A 25,586-nucleotide genomic window follows, 5' to 3' on the forward strand; every position below is an offset into this window, starting at 1 on the left:
TGTTGGCTGGGATGAGTGTGTGTGGGGAATGAAGCGTGTTTATGTGGCTGCAGCTTGTCAGCCTCCTGAGTGTCAATCACGGACCCGGCGAATCCTGCACTGTTTCTCTTTGGAATCGATTGTGTTCCACGTCGTTGATGGTGCTAGCCCCTCAGCGGCCGCTGAATCGGCCCAGGTGCAGTGCCAGGTTTTCTGTCGTGGAAGTCTACGAATCCTTCCCCAGCATCAACACTTAGTCTCAGGAACGGAAAATATCGCCGATTGTCTTTCAAACTAAGATTTCTTTTAAAAACATGGCTCTGGCAATCATACACATACTAACTCAGGCTTTTAACACTCATTGCACCAAATACCTACAATAATTCCTACATTCATCACACTGTCCTGCTGGTGGAACAGGACATACCCAGGTATGGTGATGGTAGTGTCTGGGACATGATTAGTTAAGTGTGACAATGTCAGGCTGTTGCTTGACAAATCTGGGAGACAATCTTGGCACAAGCCCCAAGGTATTAGTGAGGAGGACTTTGCAGGGACACTGATCTGGGTTTGCTGTTGTCATTTCCCAAGATCAATGCCTGTTGGTCCATCCGAACAGTGTATTTCCTTTTTGACTTTTTATTTATTTATATAAATTTAGAGTACCCAATTATTTTTTTTTCCAATTAAGGGGCAATTTTTAGTGTGGTCAATCCACCTACTCTGTACATCTTTGGGTTGTTGGGGTGAAACCCACTCAGACACGGGAGAAAGTGCAAACTCCACACAGACAGTGACCCGGAGCCGGGATAGAACAGTCCTCAGCACCGTAGGCAGCAGTGCTAACCACTGCGCCACCATGCCGCCCTCTTTATAGACTTTTAATCAACCACTGTGTTGTGGATAAGGGTGGCAGATTTTCCGAGTGAACCACATTGGTTTTACAGAAATTAATAGTTTCACCATTGCTGAGACTAGCTTTTAATTCCAGCTTTTATTAGCCAAATTTAAATTCCATCAGCTGCCCTGGTGGGATCTGAGCCTGTGTCCTCAGGCCCAGTGATAATACCATGAAACCACTGCCTCCCCGTGCTGAAGGATTCATCTGTATTTCTGTCCTTCAGGTTAAATAAATTGGGAAATAGACCAATTCAAAATAACCACGGACTTTGGAAAAGGTTCAAGTCCTCGTGGCTTTTTCTTGTTTCACAGTTAACAAGAGAACTACTAAGGGCGGCGCGGAGGCGCATTGGTTAGCACTGCTGCCTCATGGCGCAGAGGACCCGGGTTCAATCTCGGGTCACTGTCCGTGTGGAGTTTGCACATTCTCCCTTTGTTTGCATGAGTTTCACCCCCACAACCCAAAGATGTGCAGGGTAGGTGGATTGGCCACGCTAAATTGCCCCTTAATTGGGGGGAAAAAATTGGGTACTCTAAATGTATTTTTAAAATCCCAGAGAATTACTGTGTCACTACAGTTTCAACACTGCTGTCTTTCAGATAAGGCTCTACCTGGAGAGTGGGTAGAAAAGGTCCCATGTCACTATTTTACAGGAGCGGGCCAGCCCAGTATTCAACATTTACCCCTCCAGCGGATGATCTGGCCCTAACCACAAGGTTGTTTGTGGGATCTTACGTTGTGCAACTTGGCAGCGGCCGTTCCTCCACCCCAACAGTACTCATTCTGGTGGTGAAACACATTGTGGTGTTCTGAGGTCGTGAAAGGCGCCATATAAATGCATTTTAAAAACATTACTTAGTTCTTCTGTGTAGTCTATAGAAATGTTGATCATTGGATATGCATTTTTTCCCGGTATCTCTTCACTTTGTACAAGGCACAAATCTGTGTGTCAGAAACAGTCACTACATCTGTGGAAAGGGAGAGCTTTCTGGGAGAAGATGCTGGGAGCAGGAAGGGGTTAAAGAACGAGGTTAAAGTCAGTCACTATTTGTTGGCTGAATCACTGCTGCTCCGAGTGGATCTTCCTTCTCACAGGTCAGTGGGCGAGATTCCGGGGGGGCGCGGGTTGGTCACTGCCTCCATTCCCTGCGCAGGTCCCTCCCTGCGAGGCTTCTCATTGGCTCGGGATAGGGTTTGGGTCAGGCAGGAGAGGGCTGTGGATTGAGGATTGCAGCAGACAGCACGTTGCAGGGTCTGAGTGTGGACTGGAGAGGAGATTGCAGAGGGGAAACACCCAGGAAGGAAGGAAGGAGGGAGCAAGCCAGACCCCAGGGGAAAGGGGCACAGAGTCCAGACTGACCCCCAGGGGAAAGGGACACAGGGTCCAGCCTGACCCAGGGGAAAGGGACACGGGGTCCAGCCTGACCCAGGGGAAAGGGACACAGGGTCCAGCCTGACCCCCAGGGGAGAGGGACACAGGGTCCAGCCTGACCCCCAGGGAAGAGGGACACAGGGTCCAGCCTGACCCCAGGGGAGAGGGACACAGGGTCCAGCCTGACCCCAGGAGACAGTGACTGAGCAGGCGGGCCAGGGGTGAGTGAGGGTATAGTGAAGCGGGGCGCGTTTGCGGACACAGCCGGAACCTGTCGGTGTTTGGAGCCGCTCCCCGTTATTCGCCGTTACCCGAGTTAAACACTCAGCAAAGCCCAGAGATGGGAGCCGGCGTCTCGGCGCAGGAACCCGGGCAACACAGCCCAGCCGAGAGCCCGAATGAAGAGGCGAGCGAGGAGAGGCAGCACACAGATGGGCCGGATGGCAGGGTGAGTGCATAACTATCCTGGGGCTGATTGTGGGGATGCGGAGATGGGAGTTGTTGGGGTGGGGTGCGGAAGGATGCACTCAGTCCAGTCAGACTGGGTCTTCTAGATCCTTCTACATGCACTGGTCAAACTAAAGTCCCAAATCTGGTTTCCCGCCTCCCAATGGACCAACTGTGAGGGAATGAGGAAGGTCACCTATCTCATCTCTCCTCATACCCCCCCTCCCCAGTCTTTAAACTAAAATTGTCCCAGCCGTTGACTTCAAATCTAAACTTTGGTGTTTAAAAAAAAATATGTTGGGAAAATTAATGGTTGCAAATGTCAGTACCTTTTCACCTTGGGTACTAAGTATTCCGATATTCCTGTCAACATAAATCATTATTTTGAATGCTGCATTGGACAAGATCTCCGGAGACACCATCAGACTTTTCTGATCAGTTAAGCCGAATGTGAACTTCAGGAGCACGGCGGTACTCTTCAGGATGTGGGTTTTATTGTGTGTCCGAAGCAGCATATTTTGCTGTTGGCCCCGTTTTCCCCCTGGACAAAAGTGGCCTTCCCCCTGGGACAAGAGAATTAACCAACATCCCTGGTCAGGCCAGTGAATATAGAAGCTTTTTCGTCAGAGTCTTTCGCAACCACAGAAAGGGGTGGTTTAATTGCTGCTCAGGCAGACTGGATAGAATTACAAAGGATCCGTTACCATATTGGGAGTTCATTGTTGAGCAAGGAGGCACGTGAATGAGCGGGCGAGGTCTGTAAGCAAACGTTTTGGAGTTACTATGCTAGCTAGGAGTAGCAGATGCTGCAACAAACTTGTACTGTATATATGGCTCTCTTCCCTCATCCCAAGTTATAAATGTAAAGCCGAGTCCTCATTTTTTTTTGGGTGGGTGGGGGGAGAGAGATGGGTGACGATGGAGGAAGAGAATCGCAATCCACATCTTGTCAATTGGAGTAAGTTCCTATTATCCCTACTCATGCCTCTGACTTCCCAACCAATGCATTGTCATAATGCCAATTTCAGTGGGTGGAAGATGGCTACTCTGATTAATTGGCTGTGGATGATGGATTAAGCAGTGTGTGTGTGTGTGTGTGTGTGTGGGGATGTGTCACCTGAGATGAAGTAAGGCAGGAGGAGGCTTGTCTGGAGCATAGTAATTGGCTAGTTGGGCAAAAAAAAGGCGGGTCTGTGTCTGTGACTATGAATATAGACACGTGTTCCAAGAATAGAACAAAATATGATTTATAAAGAGGGGTATATACGGGGTGTGATGAAGAATAATGCCTGACAGGTGCTGAAGTAGCTTCATTCAACTTTTATTGAGCAATGTAAGCTCCAGGAGTATCAGAGGAAATGTGGGGAGTGGAACTGTAGGGTACCTGAAAAGGGTGTGCCTTAAAAATTACTAGGGGCAGTACAGTGGGTTAGCCCTGCTACCTCACGGCGCCGAGGTCCCAGGTTCGATCCCGGCTCTGGGTCGCTGTCCATGTGGAGTTTGCACGTTCTCCCCGTGTTTGCGTGGGTTCCGCCCCCACAACCCAAAAATGTGCAGGGTAGGTGGATTGGCCACACTAAATTGCCCCTTAATTGGAAAAAATAATTGGGTACTCTAAATTTTAAAAAAAATACTATAAGAAGGTTAAGGTAAATAAGGATCGAAAAGCTCTGATGGTATACACATCCCAAAGACGGGATAAGAAAGCAGAGGCTCAAATTATATTACCATTTTAAAAAAACTCGATGGAAATGGGAACTGTGCAGAAAAACCTGAGGGATAGAGGAATTACTCATCCAGAAAAGTGGATATTTGGGTCAGGAATTTACAGACCTATTGGGTTTACCTGGGTCAAGAGTAACTGCCTGAGATTGGTAAATTATATTGAATGTTAAACAGAGTTAATTAGTTCAATGACCTTCCATTGGAATGGGAAGGTGCTGGAGAATCCTTTTTATCTCTATTAGGTCAGCCCTCCATCATCACTCAAAATACAAGCTAACATTTTAAACCTGGGTCTGATTCTAATGACTCAATGCTGCATATCTTCCAAGACTATGTCCTTCAAGGTGTGTAACCCAAACCTGTATGCAGTACAATGGATGGAGGTCTGACCAAATTGTACACAACTGAAAACTTCCTAACCCCCACTAATTTCCTCAAGATTTCCATTCAAGGTTTTCATAGAATTGCAGAAGGAGGCCATTTGGCCCATTAAGCCTGCACCGGCTCTTGACAGAGCACCCCACTTGATTACTTTCTGTCTCTGTCCACTAGCTTTTAGTTGATTTCTGTACCTGGGCACCCACATTTGTTTTGTTCCTCCATAGTTTGCTGATTAAAATAGAAGACTTGTTAAACAGAGGATGATGGAATGGGCCATGCAGAGAGGTGGGTGATGTATGTTTGGTTTGGGGGGGGGGGGGAGCATGAATATTGAGACTGTTAACTGTGAAGGATCTCTGGGAATCTTCATGAAGTTCTAAATGTTTTAAAAATAAATTTAGAGTACCCAATTCCTTTTTTCCAATTAAGGGGCAATTTAGCATGGCCAGTCCACCCACCTTGCACATCTTTGGGTTGTGGGGGCGAAACCCACGCAAACACAGGGAGAATGTGCAAACTCCACATGGACAGTGACTCAGAGCCGGGATCGAACCTGGGACCTCGGTGCCGTAAGGCAGCATTGCGAACCACTGTGCCGCCTATGGAGTTCTAATATTGACAGTTCAGGTGCAAATGGTCGAAGAGCAAATTGGATGGTGAAGACTTCCAATTTATAGAGGCTGTTATTCTGTCGATGTGATATTCCAAAACACCTGACTGGCTTGTGATGCTTGGCCCAATGTCACAGCCAAATTTTGCACAGCAAGATCCCAAATTAGAACAGTCCACCTTTAATGTATCTCTCCGCTTCATGGACATTTATACGTTCATAAGATATAGGAGCAGAATGAGGTAATTTGGCCCATTGAGTCTGCTCTGCCATTAAATCATGGCTGATCCCATCCTGGCCTTAACTCCACGGTTATGCATGTTCTCTGTAACCTTTCAACCCATTACCAATTAAAAATCTGTTTAACTCTTCCAAATTGAATTAATTATTTTGAAGTGTATCTTGTTGTGTTGACAAATGTGACAGCCATTTTGGGCACAGCAATGTGTCTCTTTATGGAGGAATGTTGCCCAGGACTTGGGAGAACTTGGTGAATCCTCTTGAAAGGTTACAATTGGTTTAATGTCACATCCAAAGATAGAACAGCCTCAACTTTCAGCCAAGCTTGAACCAACCATCGTCTGAGGCAAGATTTCTAATAAGTCCACCCTGTGAAGATAGCTGTACAAACTGGATCAGATTGAATTTCCCTGCCCTCCTTGGTTCAATGAAAGACTAGATAGAAGGAAACCTCACCGGTAACCATTCTCTCTCCCGGTTAGGTGAAATGTATTTTTCTTTAACTGTGGTCTTTGTTCAAAAGACTTGTGGGTTGGCTGGGATTTTTTAGTTTAACTGTGTTGTGATACATTCCGAGTAACTATGGGCTTCGCAGCATGGGGCCTGAATAGGGTGAAGGCTATTTCTTCCCTTTCAGTAACAATAGCTTGCATAGTAAAACAACCCAAGGTACTTCACAGGAGTGTTATTGGACATAATTTGACACAACCACTTAAAGTGCAGTTAGGACTGATGACCAATAACTTAGATAAAGAGAAATGTTTTATAGAGTGTCATTAAGGAGGAGAGAGTTTTGCCGAGGGAATGCCAGAGTTTAGGATTTAGGCCAGGGGTGGGCAAACTACGGCCCGCGGGCCGCATGCGGCCCGCCAAAGGTCTTTATGCGGCCCACCAAGATCAAGTCATTAAAAAATTTTTTTTTTTAATTTTTAAGGTTAATTGGGGGGGCTGTTGGGTTACTGGTATAGGGTGGATACGTTGACTTGAGTAGGGTGATCATTGCTCGGCACAACATCGAGGGCCGAAGGGCCTGTTCTGTGCTGTGCTGTTCTGTTCTATGTTCCATGTTCTATATGAGGCGCCCAGAATCATAACTGGGTTAAGCGCCATTTTTGAAAAGTAGAGAAAAAGAGGGTTAAAGGCAGGATGCCGCCGGGGGAAGTGCTGAGGTATATGCCGCACGCTAATTGGTTACAACCGGGACTATTAATTAATATACTATGCGGCCCTTTAAAATTGTGAATTTTTGAATGTGGCCCTTGCACGGAAAAGTTTGCCCACCCCTGATTTAGGCTGACGACGAAGGAGTGAAGGAAAGTTGATGTGCTGGGAACCCAGAATTAACACCCAGAATCTCTTGGCCTATTTTCCCATGTTTTCAGAGTCATTCTAATATTGTAACATTTATTTTAAAAAAAATTAGAGTGCCCAATTCACCTTTTCCAATTAAGGGTCAATTTAGCATGGCCAATCCACCTACCCTGCACATTTTTTTGGGTTGTAGGGGCGAAACCCACACAAACATGGGGCGAATGTGCAAACTCCACACTGACAGTGACCCAGAGCCGGGATCGAACCTGGGAACTCGGCGCTGTGAGGCACCAGTGCTAACCACCGCCATCTATTATAACATAGTGTGATTAGTGCAGCTTCCCATCAGGTGTTTTCATTGCCTCTTTTATTGTACCTGTACAGTGTCTGAATCTTATTGAGACTTGATGTGTGAGAGACCATCCATTTGATTGCGCCTCAGTGGCGGGATGTTAATCCTGATCTTTCAAGGGGAGAACTGCTTTTGATATGGCTAATGGTTCGTTGTTGATTTTAAAGTTCTGTTTTTCCCCCTTAATGGTGACCTGGCCATGGTGGCGCAGTGGTGAGCACCACTTGCCTACAGCGCTGAGGATTCGGGTTCAAACCCAGCCCTGGGTCACTCTCTGTGTGGAATTTGAACATTCTCCCCCAGGTCTTCGTGGGCTTCAGCCCCACAACCCAAAGATGTGCAGGTTAGCTGGATTGGCCACACTTAATTGCCCTTAATTGAAAAAAAAAATTGGGCACTTTTGGTGAACTGGCTGGAGATCTTTAAAGTTATGAATGGCTCAATAAACAGAACCAAAGGAGGTCAATCGGGCATTTGAGACCTTCTACCGGGGATTGTACACCTCCGAGGCCCCAACCTGGGAGAAATCATGGAGAGCATCAGCTCCATTCAGGCGGGGAAGGCACCAGGACCCGACGGGTTACCGGCGAACTTCTATAAAAAAAATTTGCACCAGTCCTGGCCCCACACACAAGGGACATGTTTGCAGATTCACTGGCACGGGGCACCCTACCCCCAACGCTAGCGCAGGCCACAAGCTCACTGATACCCAAAAAAGATAAAGACCTGACGGAATGTGGATCATAGAGACCAATTTCACTGCTGAATGTGTGGACGCAAAAATAGTCGCAAAGGTTCTGGCCAAAAGGCTGGAGGGCTGTGTACCAGAGGTGGTCGCAGAGGACCAAATGGGTGTTGTCAAGGCTAGGCAGCTCACAGCGAACATTAGGTGGCTGCTGAATGTGATAATGACGCCCCACTGGGGAGAGAACACCCGGGGTAATCATCTCTCTGGACGCAGTAAAGGCCTTCGACAGAGTCTAATGGAAATACCTCTTCGAGGTCCTGGAACGGTTTGGGCACGGAGCGGGATTCACCGCCTGGGTGAGGCTCCTGTAGAACGCTCCCAAAGCGAGTGTCCGATCTAACACCACTAACTCTGAATACATCCAGCTGTAGAGAGGAACAAGACACGGTTGCCCCTGTCCCCATTCTTGTTCGTGCTAGCGATCAAACACCTGGCGATAGTCCTGCGGGATGCCAAAAGCTGGAAGAGAATCCGGAGAGGAGACAGAGAGCACAGAGTCTCACTCTATGCAGATGACCTGCTCCTCTGTCTCGAAGCCACAGGAGGGACTGAAGGTAATATTACAAATACTGAAAGAGTTTGGAACCTTCTCGGGCTACAAACTTAACCTGGGCAAAAGCGAGACATTCCCAGTGAACCCAAATGGGGGAGGGACAGAGCTGAAGGGGCTCCCGTTCAAAACAGCCCAGAACAGATTCCATTCCCTGGGGATGCAGATAGCCAGAGACTGGACACAGATTCACAAGTGGAATCTGACCAGTCTGGTGGAGGAAGTAAGAAGAGACCTTCAAAGGTGGGGCTCACTCTCACTTTCTCTGGCAGGGAGAGTGCAGACGATCAAGATGAACGTACTGCCAAGGTTCCTCTTCCTATTGAGATCGATCCCGATCTTCATCCCCAAGGCTTTTTTCCAAAACGTAGACCGTCTAATCATGACGCTTGCGGAGGGGGGGAAAGAACCTGAGAATTCCCAAACAGACACTGCAAAGAAGGAAAATCAAAGGGGGCTTGGCCTTACTGAACCTACAATACTACCACTGGGCAGCAACGGCAGAAAGAGTGAGGGGATGGGCACAAGAACCCGACACAGATTGGGTACAAATGGAGGAGGCATCCTGCAAAGGAACAACCCTCCGGGCCCTGGCCACAGCAGCACTCCCATCCTCCTCAACAAGATACACAACGAGCCCAGTGGCAGTGGCCACGCTGAGAACGTGGACACAGTTGAGACAGCACTTCGGGATAACCAAAATGTCCCCTATGGCCCCCATCTGTGGTAATTACAGACCCCCCCCCCCCCCCCAGCCATACTGGATACCACCTTCAAAAGATGGAGGCGGGACGGGGCACAGTGACGGTCGGGGACTTCTACGTAGGGTGCAGACTGGCGACACAGGACAAACTGACGAGGAAGTGGAAACTAGCAAAAGTACAGGAATTGAGACACCTCCAAATAAAACACTTCCTCTGCAAAGAAACAGTGGGGTGCCCCAGAAACCACACTACTAGAGGACCTGATAGGCACAAGCAACGAGAAGGGGGGGGGCTATGTGGGTAAAGTATATGGACGGCTACTGAACAGAGCCCGAACACCACTGGACAAAACCAGACAAAAATGGGAGGATGAACTGGGGACAGAGTTGGGATGGAGACCCTGGAGCGAAGCACTGAGCAGGGCTAACTCCACCTCCACCTGCACAAGGCTAAGCCTAATGCAGCTCAAAGTGGTGCACAGAGCGCACCTGACCAGAACCCGAATGAGCAGGTTCTCCCCGGAGGTGGAGGACAAATGTGAGCAGTGCCAGAGGGGCCTGGCCAACCACACCCACATGTTTTGGGCTGGCCGCCCAAGCTTGCTGGGTTCTGGACAGCCTTCTCCGAGGGTTCTGGACAGCCTTCTCCGAGGCAATGTCCAAGGTTGTGGGGGTGAGGGTGAAGCCATGCCCAATCGTGGCAATCTTTGGGGTATCGGAGCAGCCAGAGTTACACATGGGGAAGGGGGCCAACGCCCTTGCTTTCGCTTCCCTAATTGCACGCCAGAGAATCCTGCTCGGCTGGCGATCGGCAGCACCACCCAAAGCTGCAGACTGGCTCGCTGGCCTCTCAGAATTTCTCCACCTATGGAGAAGATTAAGTACGCCATCCGAGGGTCAGAGGAAGGTTCCTGGATACTTGGGGCAGTTCGCCAGCCTATTCCAAAACCTGTTCGAGGCCAGCAACGAGGAGTAACCTAATAAGAATTTTAGAAAAAACACCCAAGATAGATGAGTTACCAAAAGACTGCGCAACCTGGGGGGGAGGGGGGGGGTGGAAGGAAGGCGGAAAAACCATGAGATGATTCCATTCTGTCTGGAAAATAAAAGAAAAGCACAGCCGAAGACGGCAGGGAGGGGAGGACAACGGGGAAGGGGAAGGAGCCATAGACCGACCCAGAGGGCAATGAAATGTCAGTTAAACGAAGGACAAACTAAACATCTCTGTATAATGAAGGAAATTAGCACAGGCGAGAAAGATGTGATGTGTACCAGTACAACTGTTTATAAATATGGGAAATGCCAATAAAAAGATTTTTTTTAAATGAGTGGCTCAGTAAGGTAGATGTAATGAAACATCCATTTCTGGGAAATCTAAAATGAGGGTAGATAAATAGAATAGTAAGAAGTCTTAACACCATTAACTTGGTGTTGTCTGTGCCACCCCAGTTTAACGGCAGCATTTCCACATCATAAATGGAATATAATCATAAGAATGCTTGCATCCTAGAAGGCCATTCAGCCTGTCGGGTCCACACCAGCTCTCTGCAAGAGCCAGTCCCACTCTCCTATCTCTTTTCCCCCACTCCAGAGCCCTGGGTCATGGCTGACCTGTGATTTAACTCCACACCCACTTTTTCTCCATACCCCCTTCTTACCTGTCTGCAACATATCTATTGATCTGATTTTAAAATTAACATTTGGTCTTGCATCAAATGATAATTGTAGAATAAGTGTTCCTCAAGTGCTTACCATCATTTTTGTTGTGTAGAAGTGTTTTCGAATTTCGTTCTTGAATGGTCCAACTCCAATATGAACACAAGATGGTTACTAAATAAGAGAAATGTATTTCCTTCAGTGGTTAGAATATGAAACCGATATCACATGGATGTGGTTGAGGTGAATAGCTTGGATACATAAAGGAATAATATATGTTGACAGGGTTAGGATGAGACTGACTTGTTATGGAGCATAATCACTATTACAGTCCTACTGGGCTGCATGGTGTGTTCCTGTGCTGTTAACATACCGAAAGTTAAAAAGACTGAAAGGCTGCCTTGTCGGGTGGACCAATAAGTGTCTATCTTATCTACTCTTCCCTGCTCGACCAGTCCCTTCTCTGCAAAGGACTTTGAGTTGAGTCAAATGGTTGCTGCAGTATAGGGGCTTATATTTCAGTTCTGCCATGTGTCAGGGGAGAGCTTGATTTCTGAGTGGCCACAATTTCTTAAATAAAATAAAATTAGCCATTCACAGCCCAAATTCCTTTAGTACGAGTGTGGACGTTCTCACGACCCTTCCCCTTCTCCCTTTTCACCCTTGCTCCCCTGGGAGCAAAGAGGAAGGAAGAAATTAAAACACCCATTTGCTCTCTCTCTCTGGGGTTCTCCGTATCTTCACTTTACAAATCAGTGCGGTTTGCGGTACAACAGCTGGTATAGCTTGAAATCTGTAGACCGCTCCTTGCTTGGACTCGGGGAGTTTAGTCTGATCCTTGCAATGCACTGTTAACGAATAAAAGTGGTTGAAATAGATAGCATTTAAGGAAGCCTTGTTGTTTATTTGTAGGAGAAAGGGAAGGGACAATGGAGGGAAAGGAGGTGATTGGAGTGGGCGAAGACTTGTGTGCAGTTTGAACATCAGCATGTTTGTATTGCTGTTCCTAAGATTTGAACTGAGTGATTAGCTTTAAAACCATGGACAGCTGATAATTCTGGCTTTAACCTGGGTATGTGGAGAATGCTCTCTTTTAACCTGTTCAGTTAATACAATCTTTGAATAAAAATTGCGACATCTTGTTTTCAATTGGGGATTAGCTGGTTGTGGACCTTAATCTAGAGATTCCCCTTTCAGGCTATTTAGATATCTGTCAAATGTAACTTTGCAGGAGATCTTTGAAATGCACACAACAGTAAGGTAATCATAGAATCCTTACAATGCAGAAGGAGGCCTTCACCCTATGTAGTCTGCAACGATCCTCTGAAAGAGCATTCTACCTAATCCCACTCCCTTGTTTTATCCCTGCAACCCACCTAATCTGCATATCTTTGGACTGTGGAAGGAAACTGGAGCATCTGAAGGAAACCCACGCAGACATGGGGAGAATGTGCAAGCCCCACAGTCGTTTCTTCTCCCCCACCCCCCCAGGCTGAAGTCTTAACACGGCATGCTGATGTTGAGGCAGAAGTGCTAACCACTGTGCCACCATGCCGATTCATGTGTTTCTCGCATAGTCAATTTTCTCCAATGAAGGGAAGGTAATCCTGTGTAAAGCTTCCCTGGTAAAATAGAACTGCATCCCTCAGCCATTGTGCTTTGTGCCTCAATTTGCAGTGAATTGGGGTTTGGGGTTTATGCTGATTTGAGCAAAACCTGCTCATGCAGAAGCTTTGGTTAATGTAATAATTGGGGAGTTTGAGGATTAAAATGTATAGACTTCTGTTGGGTAAGGGTATCTAAGTAAGGTAGATAAATAGAGTTGAGTTACAGAATGGTAAAGCGGGCTCCTGAGGCTGAATTACATCCTGTTCCTTTCTCCTAACCATTGACATCAGTGATTCTGGAATTTTTCTTCTTGCCCAATCTAATTCCATTGAACTCTTCCATTTTATTAAAAAAGAATCTGCCTTAGTAATTTTCCTCCACCTTAAAAATAAAAGACTTGTTTGGAATCTGCTTGACCCCCAGGCAATATCCAGTGTTCTTTTAATATTCATTAGGATTCCAGTCCAGTAAACGTTTTATTTTGCCTCCCACCAAATTGCGTCTTCAAAAACTGCAACTAATTTTAGTCTCGGCCATTTGGCCAGAATCTTGGTTGTTAAATGTAGCCTCTGTTCTCTGGGCAGTTTTTCTAGTGTTTGAAAACTGGAAGGAGACTGAAAGTTTCTATTGAATGTCTTATTCAAACAAACAGCCATGGGTATGACACATTCTAAAATGTTCTGGTTTTGGATGTGTTTGCCCCAGTTAGAACTTTCTGGAAATTCTGCATTTTCCTCCCCATCTCGAGTTGCACCAATTTCAAATCTTCCCTTCTCTGACCTGAGTTATGTGTACCTCCAGTGACCTTTTCCAACTATACTTTAAGCTACTTAGGCCCAGGGCCTTCGCTCTCTCTGCCTCAATGCCTTCCTTTGTCCCAGCTTTTGATCTTGACTTCGAGTATTTCCTCTACTTGTTATGTGCTCTGTTATTTTAATCAACAATTTACATTTATCGAGCCTTTTTTGACCGTATTCCCAAGACACTTCACAAGATGGTCATCAGACAACGTTTAACATGCGACGCACAAGATTTAAAAATTTCTTTCATGGGAAATGGGTGTCGTTGGTAAGTCCAATGTTTGTTGCCCATCCCTACTTGCCATCATGGGAAGTTAAAAGACGGCTGCATTGCTGTGGATCTGGAGTCACATAGGCCAGGATGGCAGATTTCCTTCCCTAAAAGCCCTCAGTGAACCAGATATGTCTTTATGATGTTAGGATCCTGGACCAGACACTGATTTTTGTTAGGATACCGGATGGGAATCCCCAACCAATTTGCAAATTTATTAAACTGAGGGAAGGATACTTCACCCCAGGAATGATTGGGTGGTACGGTGGTGCAGTGGTTAACACTGCTGCCTCAGGGCGCCGAGGACCCAGGTTTGATCTTGGCCCTGGGTCACTGTCCATGTGGAGTTTGCACATTCTTCCTGTGTCTGCATGGGTCTCACCCCCACAACCCAAAGATGTGCAGCGTAGGTGGATTTGCCAAGGTAAATTGACCCTTAATTGGGGAAAAAATAATTGGGTATGATGATTCCCACCAATAGTTATCGTTTTATGTTAAAACAAACTTCAATTTTAAACACCGAATTGACCACTAACATCAAAGAAACAGAATTACAATTAACAGTTATACAGCTCTTCAACACAAGGAAAATCTTTAACTTCCGTCACTATACATGTATTCCAACCAAGCAACCCAATACAGTTCAAAATCCAGTCATAAATAAAGTTAGCATTTAGGGTAACTTGCTGTTCTCTGCGAGTCTTTGGAGAGAGACCCTTTCAAGAACAACCTGAAAATCCTCCTGTCGTATCAGACTCCAATCCTATGGCAAAACTACAGACAGACCTGGCTCCTTCCATTAATTACATCATCTGTATTCCACTACGGTGTCCTATGACCTGATTAGCTGGGAATAAACACCATCCCTCATTAACTATACATCCCAGGGAACCTCCTACCTATAAACAATACTCCATTAGCCATTTTGCAAGTAAATGATTAAAATCAATGATTACATCACCTTTACAACTAACTCCTTATTCACAGCTTTAGCAGACATACCCAGGGTTTTTGAATACAATTACTTTAAAATATAACAATTTCTTGCATTCACCATAAAGACACTTGATAGGTTCATGGCCACCATTACAGAGGCTAGCTTTATATTCCAGATTTATTTTATTAATTTAATTTAATTTCCACCAGTTGCTGTGGTGTTGGAACCCTTCTCCCCAGGGCATTTGGCTGGGTCTCTTGGTTTGTTAGTCCAGTGACGTTACCACTTTGCCATTGTCTCCCCCTAAAGGTCCAAGCAAGTGTTTTGCAAAATGTCTTGAAAGAGCAGAGGTGTTGAATTTTAGGAAGGGAAATTTCCAGAATTTAGAGCCTTGCAGCTGAAGACACAGCCACCCATTTTGTGGCAAAACAAAAATCAGAACCACGTCAGCAGTCAAGAATTCCAAAATGCAAAGTTTGTGGAGAGTGTGTAGGCAGAGGAAGTTGGAGATGTGGAGAGAGGGGTAGTGAGCGAGACCATGGAGGGATTTAAACATACCAGTGCAATGGTGTTGGTGATCCAGAAGCTAACGTAGGTCAAAAAACACAGGTGGACGGGACTTGGTAACAATTTAGATTTGGATGTCATTGACTTTATTTTAAAACTTTTAAAATTGCTCATGTTACTTGTCCCTTCTCTAATTGACTCCTTTTAGGGGGTGATAGTGTGTGTGCAGCACCTTACTGCCAAGCTTGTACAGAAATGCACTCTCAACCATCGGAGTCCTTCAGACACTCCAGTCCAATGCACTGGTATATTAAACTTGAGTACAAACTTTGTTGAAACCTGCACTTCTTCCTAACACTTGGCTATTTGGGAATGTAAACACTGGGTTATAGCTTCTAAACTGCTGCTTGCTTTTTTTTTTGGAATGACATTTTGCACACTGTTTATCCGACTTGTGCACTATGTAGTATTCACAACTTGGCAGGATATTTGGATTAATTTGCTTGCAGCCCTAGATATCCCCATTTGCTTTGAGGACTTTTTGTAACTATTGACAAACCAGAGACCAGGGATTCAATTGCTGAGGTTTGCAGCTGTTCTTCATTATGTTCAGAGTTTAAATTAAGATGGGAATACTCACTAAGTTTGGCAGGCTACAACATAACTTACCAAAATCTCTTTGCATTGGGAATCATTTTCTTGGATTTGCCTTCCTTCTGTAACCATTGTGCAGCTTCAGTTCTGGCACATGTTCTTGTTTGAACACGTTCCAGGGGCTGTTGGGAGCAGTCAGATTTTGGGGGGGGGGGGGGGGGGGGAGAAAGAGGTTGAGGGTTGCTTTTGGAGATGGACAAATGGAGGGGAAGTTAGGTTTGTGATTATAGCAAAGCGTGAATGTTGAGGTTTGGGAGGGTGGTCAGACAGCAGTGCTACTTTGGGATGGCATTCTCAATTTCTGCCTGTTAACTAAGCAATTGTATGATGTATGGAGTTTGCACGTCTACCCATGTCTGCATGGGTTTACTCTGGGTGCTCTGGTTTCCTCCCACAGTCCAAAGATGTGTAGGTTAGGTGAAGGGGTTATTGGAGAGGTTGGGGGAAGTGGGCTTGGTGGAGTGCTCTTTTCAGAGGGTCGGTGCAGACCTGATGGGCCGACTAGCTTGCTGCACTCTCGGGATTTTATGATTGTGTCCAATGCTCTGGAATTGGGGGAGGTGCTTCTGGACATTGGTGCTTAATGTGCCTTGAAACAGGTTGCACACATTAAAAAAAACATTTAAAGTGCCCAATTATTTTTTTTCCAATTAAGAAGCAATTTAGCATGGCTAATCCACCTACCCTGCACATCTTGGTGGTGTGGGGGTGAGACCCAAGCAGACATGGGGAGAATGTGCAAACTCCACACGGACAGTGACCCAGGACCGGGATTGAACCTGGGTCCTTGGTGCTGTGGGGCAGCAGTGCTAACCATTGTGCCACCCACTTGCACGCTGATTTTAAGGCTTTTATTTTTGGTGACTCTGGCAGTTCTGGGTACCCTCGGGGAATTCAAGTCGTAAGTAGCAGGAACCTCTAAACAGAATCCCCTGGGGGCTAGCCTTGGAAGCACCTACCCCAACGGGCTGCATGTTCGTGACTAAAGTTGATTAGTTTCTTGGGCATTAAGGGAATCAAAGATTATGGGAACGATGAAGTAGAGCTGAAGTAAGAGGTCAGCCATAACCTTGTGAAATGGCGCAGTAACTGTGAGGCATAGCAGTTTGCATTCTTGTCATCGGAGGATTCTTTTCCCTCTTGGGATAATTGATTGTCACTGGAAGTGGGCCCTCGTGTTGCACTTGTTCTCCTTCCAAAATAATCTTTGTACAATATCCGTAGGTCCTGGAGATAATTGGACATTGTCGCATCTTCATAAAGTCTGATCAATTCGAATTCCAGGTCCATTAAATTGAGTTTTGTTAAGTTAATGTCAGCCTGGTACAGTGAAGAACAAAGCCTTGGAATGCTTGACAACTATTGGTTTCAATAGATTCAGGGTGTCTCTAGTGACATTGTCCTCCAGCATTCCCATGGGAATCTCTTTTGGGGATTCCTGCTCCTTGGGAGTTGGCTTCAAATGAGAATGACATTAATGGAATGTTCATTTCGCTGTCAAAAGTGAAATTAAGAACACTGAAGGGCACGGCTGCTTTATTACAACTGTAAATGTTAACAGTAAATAAATGAGTGAGGCAGAAAGGAATGCGGATAGAAAAGGGGAATTGTGGTGTAGTGGTTAGCATTGGTGCCTATGGCGCTGAGGACCCGGGTTCGAATCCCGGCCCTGGGTCACTGTCCGTGTGGAGTTTGCACGTTCTCCCCGTGTCTGCGTGTGTTTCACCCCCACAACCCAAAAGATGTGCAGGTTAGGTGGATTGACCATACTAAATTGCCCCTTAATTGGAAAAAATAACTGGGTATTCCTAATTTATTTTAAAAAACGAAAAGGGGAATTAAAAACAATATGGAATATGTATATCTTGTCTGTTACAGGTGACCTTGAACACTCTGTTATGTCTGAGGATGGGGATAATTTAAGTTGTCATTCCATTCCTGTCTGAAGTCTCATTTTCAGCCCCCCCCCCCCCCCCCCCCCCCCTCCCATTTCAGATCTCCATTATAAATTCCTATGTTGTGGGGGTGGCATAATGTGGCACTGGTGCCTCACGGTGCTGAGGACTCTGGTTCGAATTCCGGACCTGGGTCATTGTCCATGTGGAGTTTGTATATTCCCCCTGTGTCTGCGTGGGTCTCGCCCCCACACCCCAAAGATGTACAGGGTAGGTGGATTGACCATGATAAATTGCTCCTTAATTGGAAAAGAAACTGGATATTCTTTAAAAAAAAAATTAATTCCTATGTCAATATTTATAATTGAAATTGCCCATCACTCTCCAAATAGAGGTTTCTGCCAATGGAGAATCAAAACTTCACCAGGAGTGTATCTAGAAAGATTTATTGCAAGTCATTTGGTCCAGTGTCTGTGACTGCTGAAAAATGATGACTTATCCCACTTTCCAAATCCTGGTCAGTAGCCTCAAGTATTATTTTAATGTGCCAAGGCCATCTACCTTTCCAACCTTTCAGGCAGTGAGTTCCAGACTCTGGTGGGAAAGAGAATACTCTTACTAATCCCTCTCTAATCCTTTCACTAATTACTTTAAATCTACCCCCAACCCAGCGAATGAAAACAGATCCTTCATATCCATTCCATCCAGTCCCCATGTAATTTTATACATACCAAATTAAACTCCCCACAGCCTCCACTGTTCCAAAGAAAAAACCCCAGCCGATTCAGTCTTTCCTTGTTGTTAAAATTCTGCATTAGTGGCAACATCTTCACAAATCTCCATTAACTCCTAATACAATGGCCAGAAGTGTACAGAGTAGTCTAGCTGTGATCTGACTAGTGTTTTGTATAGTTCCTTCACAACCTCCTTATACTTTGTGTTGGCCAATAAAGGATCCTTTATACACTCCCAAGTCATTCTGTCCCCTCCACTGCTCAGCAGCTTACCATTTATTGCATATATGGCAGTTTCCATTATGAAAATGTATACAAGAATTTGTAATTGTTTGCAGAGTCTATAAAGCTAATTGGCTCAAAAGAGGGGATTTTTGACAATTTAACTTTCACCTCCAACACCATTTAAATGTGAGCACTTCTGTCTTGAGTCATTGAGTCACAAGGTTGTTGGTTTGAACCCCACGTTAAAGAATTTTTATAATAATCTTTATTGTCGCAAGTGCGCTGACATTAACACTGCATTGAAATTACTATGAAAAGCCCCTAGTCACCACATTGCAGCGCCTGTTCGGGTACACAGAGGGAGAATTTGGAAGTTTAATTCATCTAACAAACTAGTCTTTCAGGACTTGCGGTGGGTTGGTGGATCCTCTGGTTCTGCACTGGCCAGGCTTATGGATGCCACATGGGTATAATTAGTTGTCTTGTCAGTAAGTAAAGCTACCAGAATCTTGTATATATGTCCTGTAGAAGACGTGACAAGTATACCCTCTGGCAAGCCATTTGTTTAGAGTATTGCTCAGTATTGACCTTGTCAGTAAGTAAACCTACCAGTCATCATCTGTGCTTTATTGCTGCAGTGATCCTCGTTGTTGCAGTATTCTGGCTTACTTCTGTGGAAGGACAGGAGAATCATAAAGCACAGAATGAAGCCATTCCTTTGAATGAGCTGTCCAATTGGTTCAGTGTCTCAGATCCCCCTGCCCCAAATCCTGCAAATTAGCCCATCGAGTACATGTCCAATTGCCTTTTGAAATTTTCCACTGATTCCACCATTCTTTAAAATAGTGTGTGTTTCAGATCTTAACAATCCCCTCCGTTTTGTTTTTGTTATGTTTGATCTGCAGTCCTCCTTGGTTATCGACTCGCTTGCCATTCTCTCCCTCCTTGCTCTATTAAAGCCCCTCCATTTTGAATACACCTCATTTAGAATACCTCATTAGATATCTCTTCTCTACTCTAACCCCACCTTCTCCTCCAAGGCCTTGACATCCTTGCTGAAGTGTGGTGCTGGGAATTGTACACACTGCTCCTGTTGATGTCTAACCAGTAATTTGCAAAGGTTTAACATGGCTATTGTATTCAATGTCCCTGTTCACAAAGCTGTGTATTAGGTATGCTTTCTTAATGCACTTGCCTTGCCATGAGTACATGTGTTTTTCAGTGTCTCTGTTTTTGCACATACTTAATTTTAGATCAGCATTTCCCCAACTATTTCCCAATGTGACCCATTTTAATGCTGACCCCAGCAAAAACGAGACATCAGTAAAAAGTGTTCAGTATATAATCATTAAAATTATAGATTAACATATATATAACACCTCATTCTGAAAATCCTGTTTTAAAAGTACTTTGCAATGTATTTTGACATTACAGACAATCCAAATAAACATTTTCTATAAAGGATTTTAAATGGCAGGAGCATAATGGTTCCATAGGCTACAGCTTCATTGGAGAATCTGTTCCACATTGCAGCTTTTAAAATAATTTACAAAGTAGATAATTTACCTGAATGTGGATCTGTGCTGCTCCCAATGTGGGGAAAGTGGAATGTTCCTGGACAGGCATAGAACATAACCTGTGCGAGCTACTGGCCACAGGTTTCCATCAAGTTCTCCACATTCTTTGGTGATGGTGACAAGAGGTCAGTGAAGACCTTGCCCCATTCCCCCTGCCCCCCAAACCCCCCCCCCCCCCCCAACACACTCTACTTTGTCTCCCCTGCACACTGTAATCAGCCCCTCTTGTCTAATTGCTAGGGCCTGCGAATCAGAGTTGGCTGCCAGGATAACAACTGTGAAAGAAATTTAGTGGAAGTTTGCCTTTTTGTTTGCCCAGTGTATATGGGAATATCCTGTTCCCTTTGCTCCTTTTGTAGCTGGCATATGGGGCAGGTCATAGATCTGCCAATACGGAAGCTGCACTGCCCTTCTGGATGCGCTTGGCCTGCAAGTAAATGGGAGTCTTTTAAGCATAGCTCTATCGAAGGCCTCACCAAAGATCCTAAGGAGCCTGCGATACCCCTGCAGTTGTTGCTTCATGCATGTCCTATGGATAGAATTGCCTTCCAACAGTGAAGAAGACGTTCACAAAGGTGTGACAGTAGGTGTGACTTTCCACCCTTGAGCAGTTTGGCTGGAATTCTACCCTTTCTGGGTGCCTGTCGACTTGCTCAGCAAACTTGTCTTTTGTAAGATTTAGGTATGTGGGTTCATTACCAGGTTAATTGTTCATTACCAGGTTAATTGTAAGTGGGGGGTGGAGAGAACAGTCCAACAGGCTGAACGAAATGCAGTGTTGGTGAAAACATGTTTTCTCTCGGTTTGTGGAAGATGGGGAAATGAGCAGTAGCACAGCTGCATGTGGAACACTCCTTATCAGATTAGTTGTCCTACAGTCACTAACTAGTTTCTGGAATTGGAAAAGGCCAGCATTTCGTTGGGTTCAACTTAAATGACTTGATTCAGTCAGCATTCTGAACTGGACTCACATGGATTCTTGCTCCGCGTGACCCAATGACAGTCGCATGCTATCAATTTAAACCTCATGGTTTGGGTGAAGAGGCCGATAACCTCGAACAAAACAGTCCCAACTATCTTCTGGACTAAAGTTGAATCCATTTATGTGACATTCTGGCTCTTGGAGATTGTTGTGCTTCTGAGTTCTCTACATTTATCTATTGGGGTTTTAGTTACTAAGTTAATGTCATAATTATGCTGGACCTCTGAAATTTACTCTTTCTTGTATTGTTTTCCCTAAAATGATTTGCCTTTATCCTACCTTGTACCAGGTCCTGCTTGTACGCACATTATCTCCCAGCTTGTCACAGCCACTGTTTTTTTTAATTTAATTTATTTTTAAATTTAGAGTACCCAATTAATTTTTTCCAATGAAGGGGCAATTTAGTGTGGCCAATCCACCTACCCCGTGCATCTTTTGGGTTGTGGGGGCAAAACCCATGCAAGCACGGGGAGAAGGTGCAAACTCCACATGGACAGTGGCCCAGAGCCAGGATCGAACCTGGGACCTTGGTGCCGTGAGGCAGCAATGCGCTGTTAAATGTTTGTTGGTTTTCTAATCCCTTCATGGCCAAGCTCTTCCAGATAGGAACCCCTCTGTTTGTGACCGTGTTTGAAGAGCTGTTTGTCGAGAGGGGGGGGGGGGGTGAAAAAGGGGGAAAAATTTACAGACTGTATAGTTGATTGCTGGGAAGTATGTTTGTGGTGTAACCTGTTTTGATACGTGTTTCTAATAAAATACATTTTAAAAAAAAGATAGGAACACCCTCTACTCTCCTCCCACGCTGCAATTGCCCTAAGATTTCATACTCTAATTCTGCCCTCTTGCATATCGTTGACTTTAATTACTCCATCATTGATGATCGTGCCTTCAGCCATCTAGGACCTAATCTTGACTTTTTTTCCAAAACCCCCTACGTCTTTCTACCCTGTCTCCTCTGCAACATTCCTTTTAAAATCAAGATTTTGGTCATATGTTGTAATATCCAAGGCTGTCATTTTCTAGCATAACACTCTTGTGAAACACTTGGGGATCTTTAGGTGCTATAGAAATGCAAGTTGGTGCTTTCATTGGTTTTCAGACATCTGAAGAACTGACTCTGTCCTTGATTTTTATTTCTAGGCCTTCTCTAGTGTCTAGATGACGGGTTCAAAGGGCCTGAACACCAATGTATTTTAAAGAGAAATTTGGCATGGATGTTACACTTACTCTGTGGTAAAACTCTTGTTACCTCTGACTCGAATCATGGGTGCAGCGGCCATTCGAGAGCTCCCAAGTCCCAAATCTAGACTGATATGCCAGTACTGAGTGCTGCACTTTATATTGTGATATTGAACCAAGTTCTGACCAAACTGGACATGAGATCTGTCTCCGCACTGTCTTGAGGAACATACTGGCTAATATATGTGCCTTGCCTGAAATATCACTTTTCTTGCTGTTTTAAAAAAAAAAAAAAAAAAAAATTTTATTCAAATTTTCCAACAACAAATTTTATCCCAACAACGAAAAGAGAAAAACAATAACCCCCCCCCCAATACAAAAACAATAAATTAACAACAAGAAAGAATAATAAACATAGAGCCACAAGAACAAGGCTGCAAGGCTGCCACTGCCGGAAGAACGCTTGCGCTGACCCCCTCAGGGCAAACTTGACCCTCTCCAGTTTAATGAACCCAGCCATGTCGTTGATCCAGGATTCTGGGCTCAGGGTCTTCTGCGCCCACACAGACCCCGTAATGCTCCTGTTAACCCTCCTAAAGAAAGCCTTCGGAATCATAATGGAAAAGAAACCGAAACCTTGGGAGCACCGTCATCTTAACCGACTGGACCCTGCCCGCTAGGGAGAGTGGCAACACAGCCCACCTCCTGAACTCCTGCTCCACCAGCCTCGTGAAGTTTAACCTATGCAGGGCCCCCCAGCTCCAGGCTATCTGGACTCCCAGGTATCTGAAGCTCCTCTCTGCCCTTTTCAGCGGGCTCGCTCTCTCTCGCTCTCTCTCTCGCTCTCTCTCTCGCTCTCTCTCGCTCTCTCTCGCTCTCTCTCGCTCTCTCTCGCTCTCCGTCTCGCTCTCTCTCGCTCTCTCTCGCTCTCTCTCGAGCTCTCATCTCAGCTCTCTCATTCTCGCTCTCTCAGTCGCTCTCTCTCGCTCTCTTCTCCGCTCTCAGGCTCGCTCCTCCTCCGCTCGTCGATATCTCTCGCTCCTCTCGCTCTCTCTCGCTCTCTCTCGCTCTCTCGGTCAGCTCTCTCCTCGCCTCGCTCAGCTCGCTCTCTCTCGCTCTCTGTCCTCAGCTCTCTCTCCGCTCTCACCTCCTCTCCTCTCTCGCTCTCTCTCCGCTCTCTCGCTCTCGTCTCATCCTCTGGGCTCTCTCTCCAGCGCCTCGGGGGGTCTCGTCTCGCTCTCGCTCGTCTCTCGCTCTCTCGCTGCTACTCATCTCGCTCTCTCTCGCGTCGCTCTCTCTCGCTCGCTCTCTCGCTCTCTCTCGCTCTCTCTCGCGCTCTCTCTCTCGCTCGCTCTCTCGCTCGCTCTCTCGCTCGCTCTCTCGCTCGCTCTCTCGCTCGCTCTCTCGCTCGCTCTCTCGCTCGCTCTCTCGCTCGCTCTCTCGCTCGCTCTCTCGCTCGCTCTCTCGCTCGCTCTCTCGCTCGCTCTCTCGCTCGCTCTCTCGCTCGCTCTCTCGCTCTCTCGCTCTCTCGCTCTCTCGCTCTCTCGCTCTCTCGCTCTCTCGCTCTCTCGCTCTCTCGCTCTCTCTCTGTCCCCCAAATGCACCACAAACTGCTCACTCTTCCCCACATTGAGCTTATAGCCAGAGAAGTCTCCAAACTCCCCCAGGATCCTCATCGCATCTGGCATCCCCCCCACCGGATCCGCAAAGTACAGCAGTAAATCGTCAGGGGTTTGATCGCCAACGCGAAGAGCAGGGGAGACAAAGGCCACCCCTGCCTCGTCCCCCGGGACAACCGAAAGTCCTCTGACCTCCTCCCATTCGTCACCACCCTTGCCACCGGAGCATTATACAACAGCCTCAGCCACCTAATGAATCCCTCACCAAACCCAAATCTCCTCAGGACCTCCTACAGGTAGCTCCACTCCACCCTGTCAAAAGCTTTCTCCGCATCCATCGATCCACTATCTCCGCCTCCCCGTCCACCGCCGACATCATTATGACGTTAAGAAGCCTCTGCACATTGACATTCAGCTGCCTCCCCTTCACAAAACCTGTTTGGTCCTCGTGAATGACCTGCGGAACCACATCCTCCACCCTCCTGGCCAATATCTTGGCCAGCAGCTTTGCGTCCACATTGAGGAGTGAGATCGGCCTATAAGATCAACACTGGAGGGGGTCCTTATCCCGCTTCAAAATCAATGAAATTAATGCTCTGGACATCGTCGGGGGCAAGGCCCCCCCCCCCCCCCCCCCCCCCCCCCCCCCCCCCCCCCCCCCCGCCTCATTCAGGGTCCTCACTAATAGCGGGCCCAACAGGTCTGAAAACTTCTTGTAAAAGGCCCCGGTGCCTTATCTGACTGCATACTCCCCATCGCCTTGATCAGCTCCTCCAACTCGATTGGGGCCCCCAGACCCTCCGCCCGCTCCTCCCCCACTCTCGGGAACTCCAGCTTGTCCAAGAAGCGGTCCATCCCACCCTCCTCCCCAGAGGGCACTGACCGGTACAATTCCTCATATAAGGTCCTGAACACCCCGTTAATGCCCCTTGCACTCCGCACCAGACTCCCTCCTACATCTCTAACTCCCCCTATCTCCCTCGCCGCCTCCCGCTTCCGGAGCTGGTGGACCAGCATCCGACTTGCCTTCTCCCCGTACTCTATAACCGTCCCCTGCACCCTCCTCCACTTTCCGGGTGGTCAATATGTCAAACTCCGCTTGGAGATGACTACGCTTCCTCAAAAACCCTCCTTCCGGGACCTCCGCATACCTCCTGTCCACGCTTACCATTTCTTCCACAAACCTCTCCCTCTCATTTTTCTCCCCCCTCTCCCTGTGTGCCCTAATAGAAATCATCTCCCCTATAACCACTGCCTTCAACGCCTCCCAGGCCACCCCCACCTGCACCTCCCCATTATCATTCGCTTCTAAATACCCCTACGGACCCGCCCACATACCTCCTCATCCGACAGCAGCCCCACCTCTTAACCTCCACAGCGGGCGTTGATCCGAATATTCCGCACCTACCACCCTCGGAATCAGTGCCCGGCTGGAGACAAAAACGTCGATCCGGGAGCCTTATGGACGTGGGAGAAAAACGAGAACACCCTACCTCCCGGCCTCAAACCTCCAAGGGTCCACCCCTCCCATCTGGTCCATAAACCCCCTAGCACTGTGGCTGCCGCCGGCCTATTACCGGTCCTGGTCCTCTAACGATCCAGGGCTGTGTCCAGCACTGTATT

At 46.6% G+C, this 25,586-nt stretch overlaps 1 protein-coding gene across 1 annotated transcript in view; it reads left to right on the forward strand.

The window, feature by feature from the left end:
* Positions 1-2,052: 2,052 nt before the first annotated feature.
* The window catches only part of akap12b (A kinase (PRKA) anchor protein 12b), a 105,200-nt gene continuing 81,666 nt past the window's right edge, over positions 2,053-25,586 (forward strand). The window contains 1 exon segment of the mRNA XM_038792229.1: positions 2,053-2,700. Within this exon segment, the coding sequence (XP_038648157.1) occupies positions 2,593-2,700 (108 nt within the window). The 5' untranslated portion in view covers positions 2,053-2,592.

This window comes from Scyliorhinus canicula, chromosome 1 (assembly GCF_902713615.1).
Source record: "Scyliorhinus canicula chromosome 1, sScyCan1.1, whole genome shotgun sequence".
Taxonomy (NCBI): domain Eukaryota; kingdom Metazoa; phylum Chordata; class Chondrichthyes; order Carcharhiniformes; family Scyliorhinidae; genus Scyliorhinus; species Scyliorhinus canicula.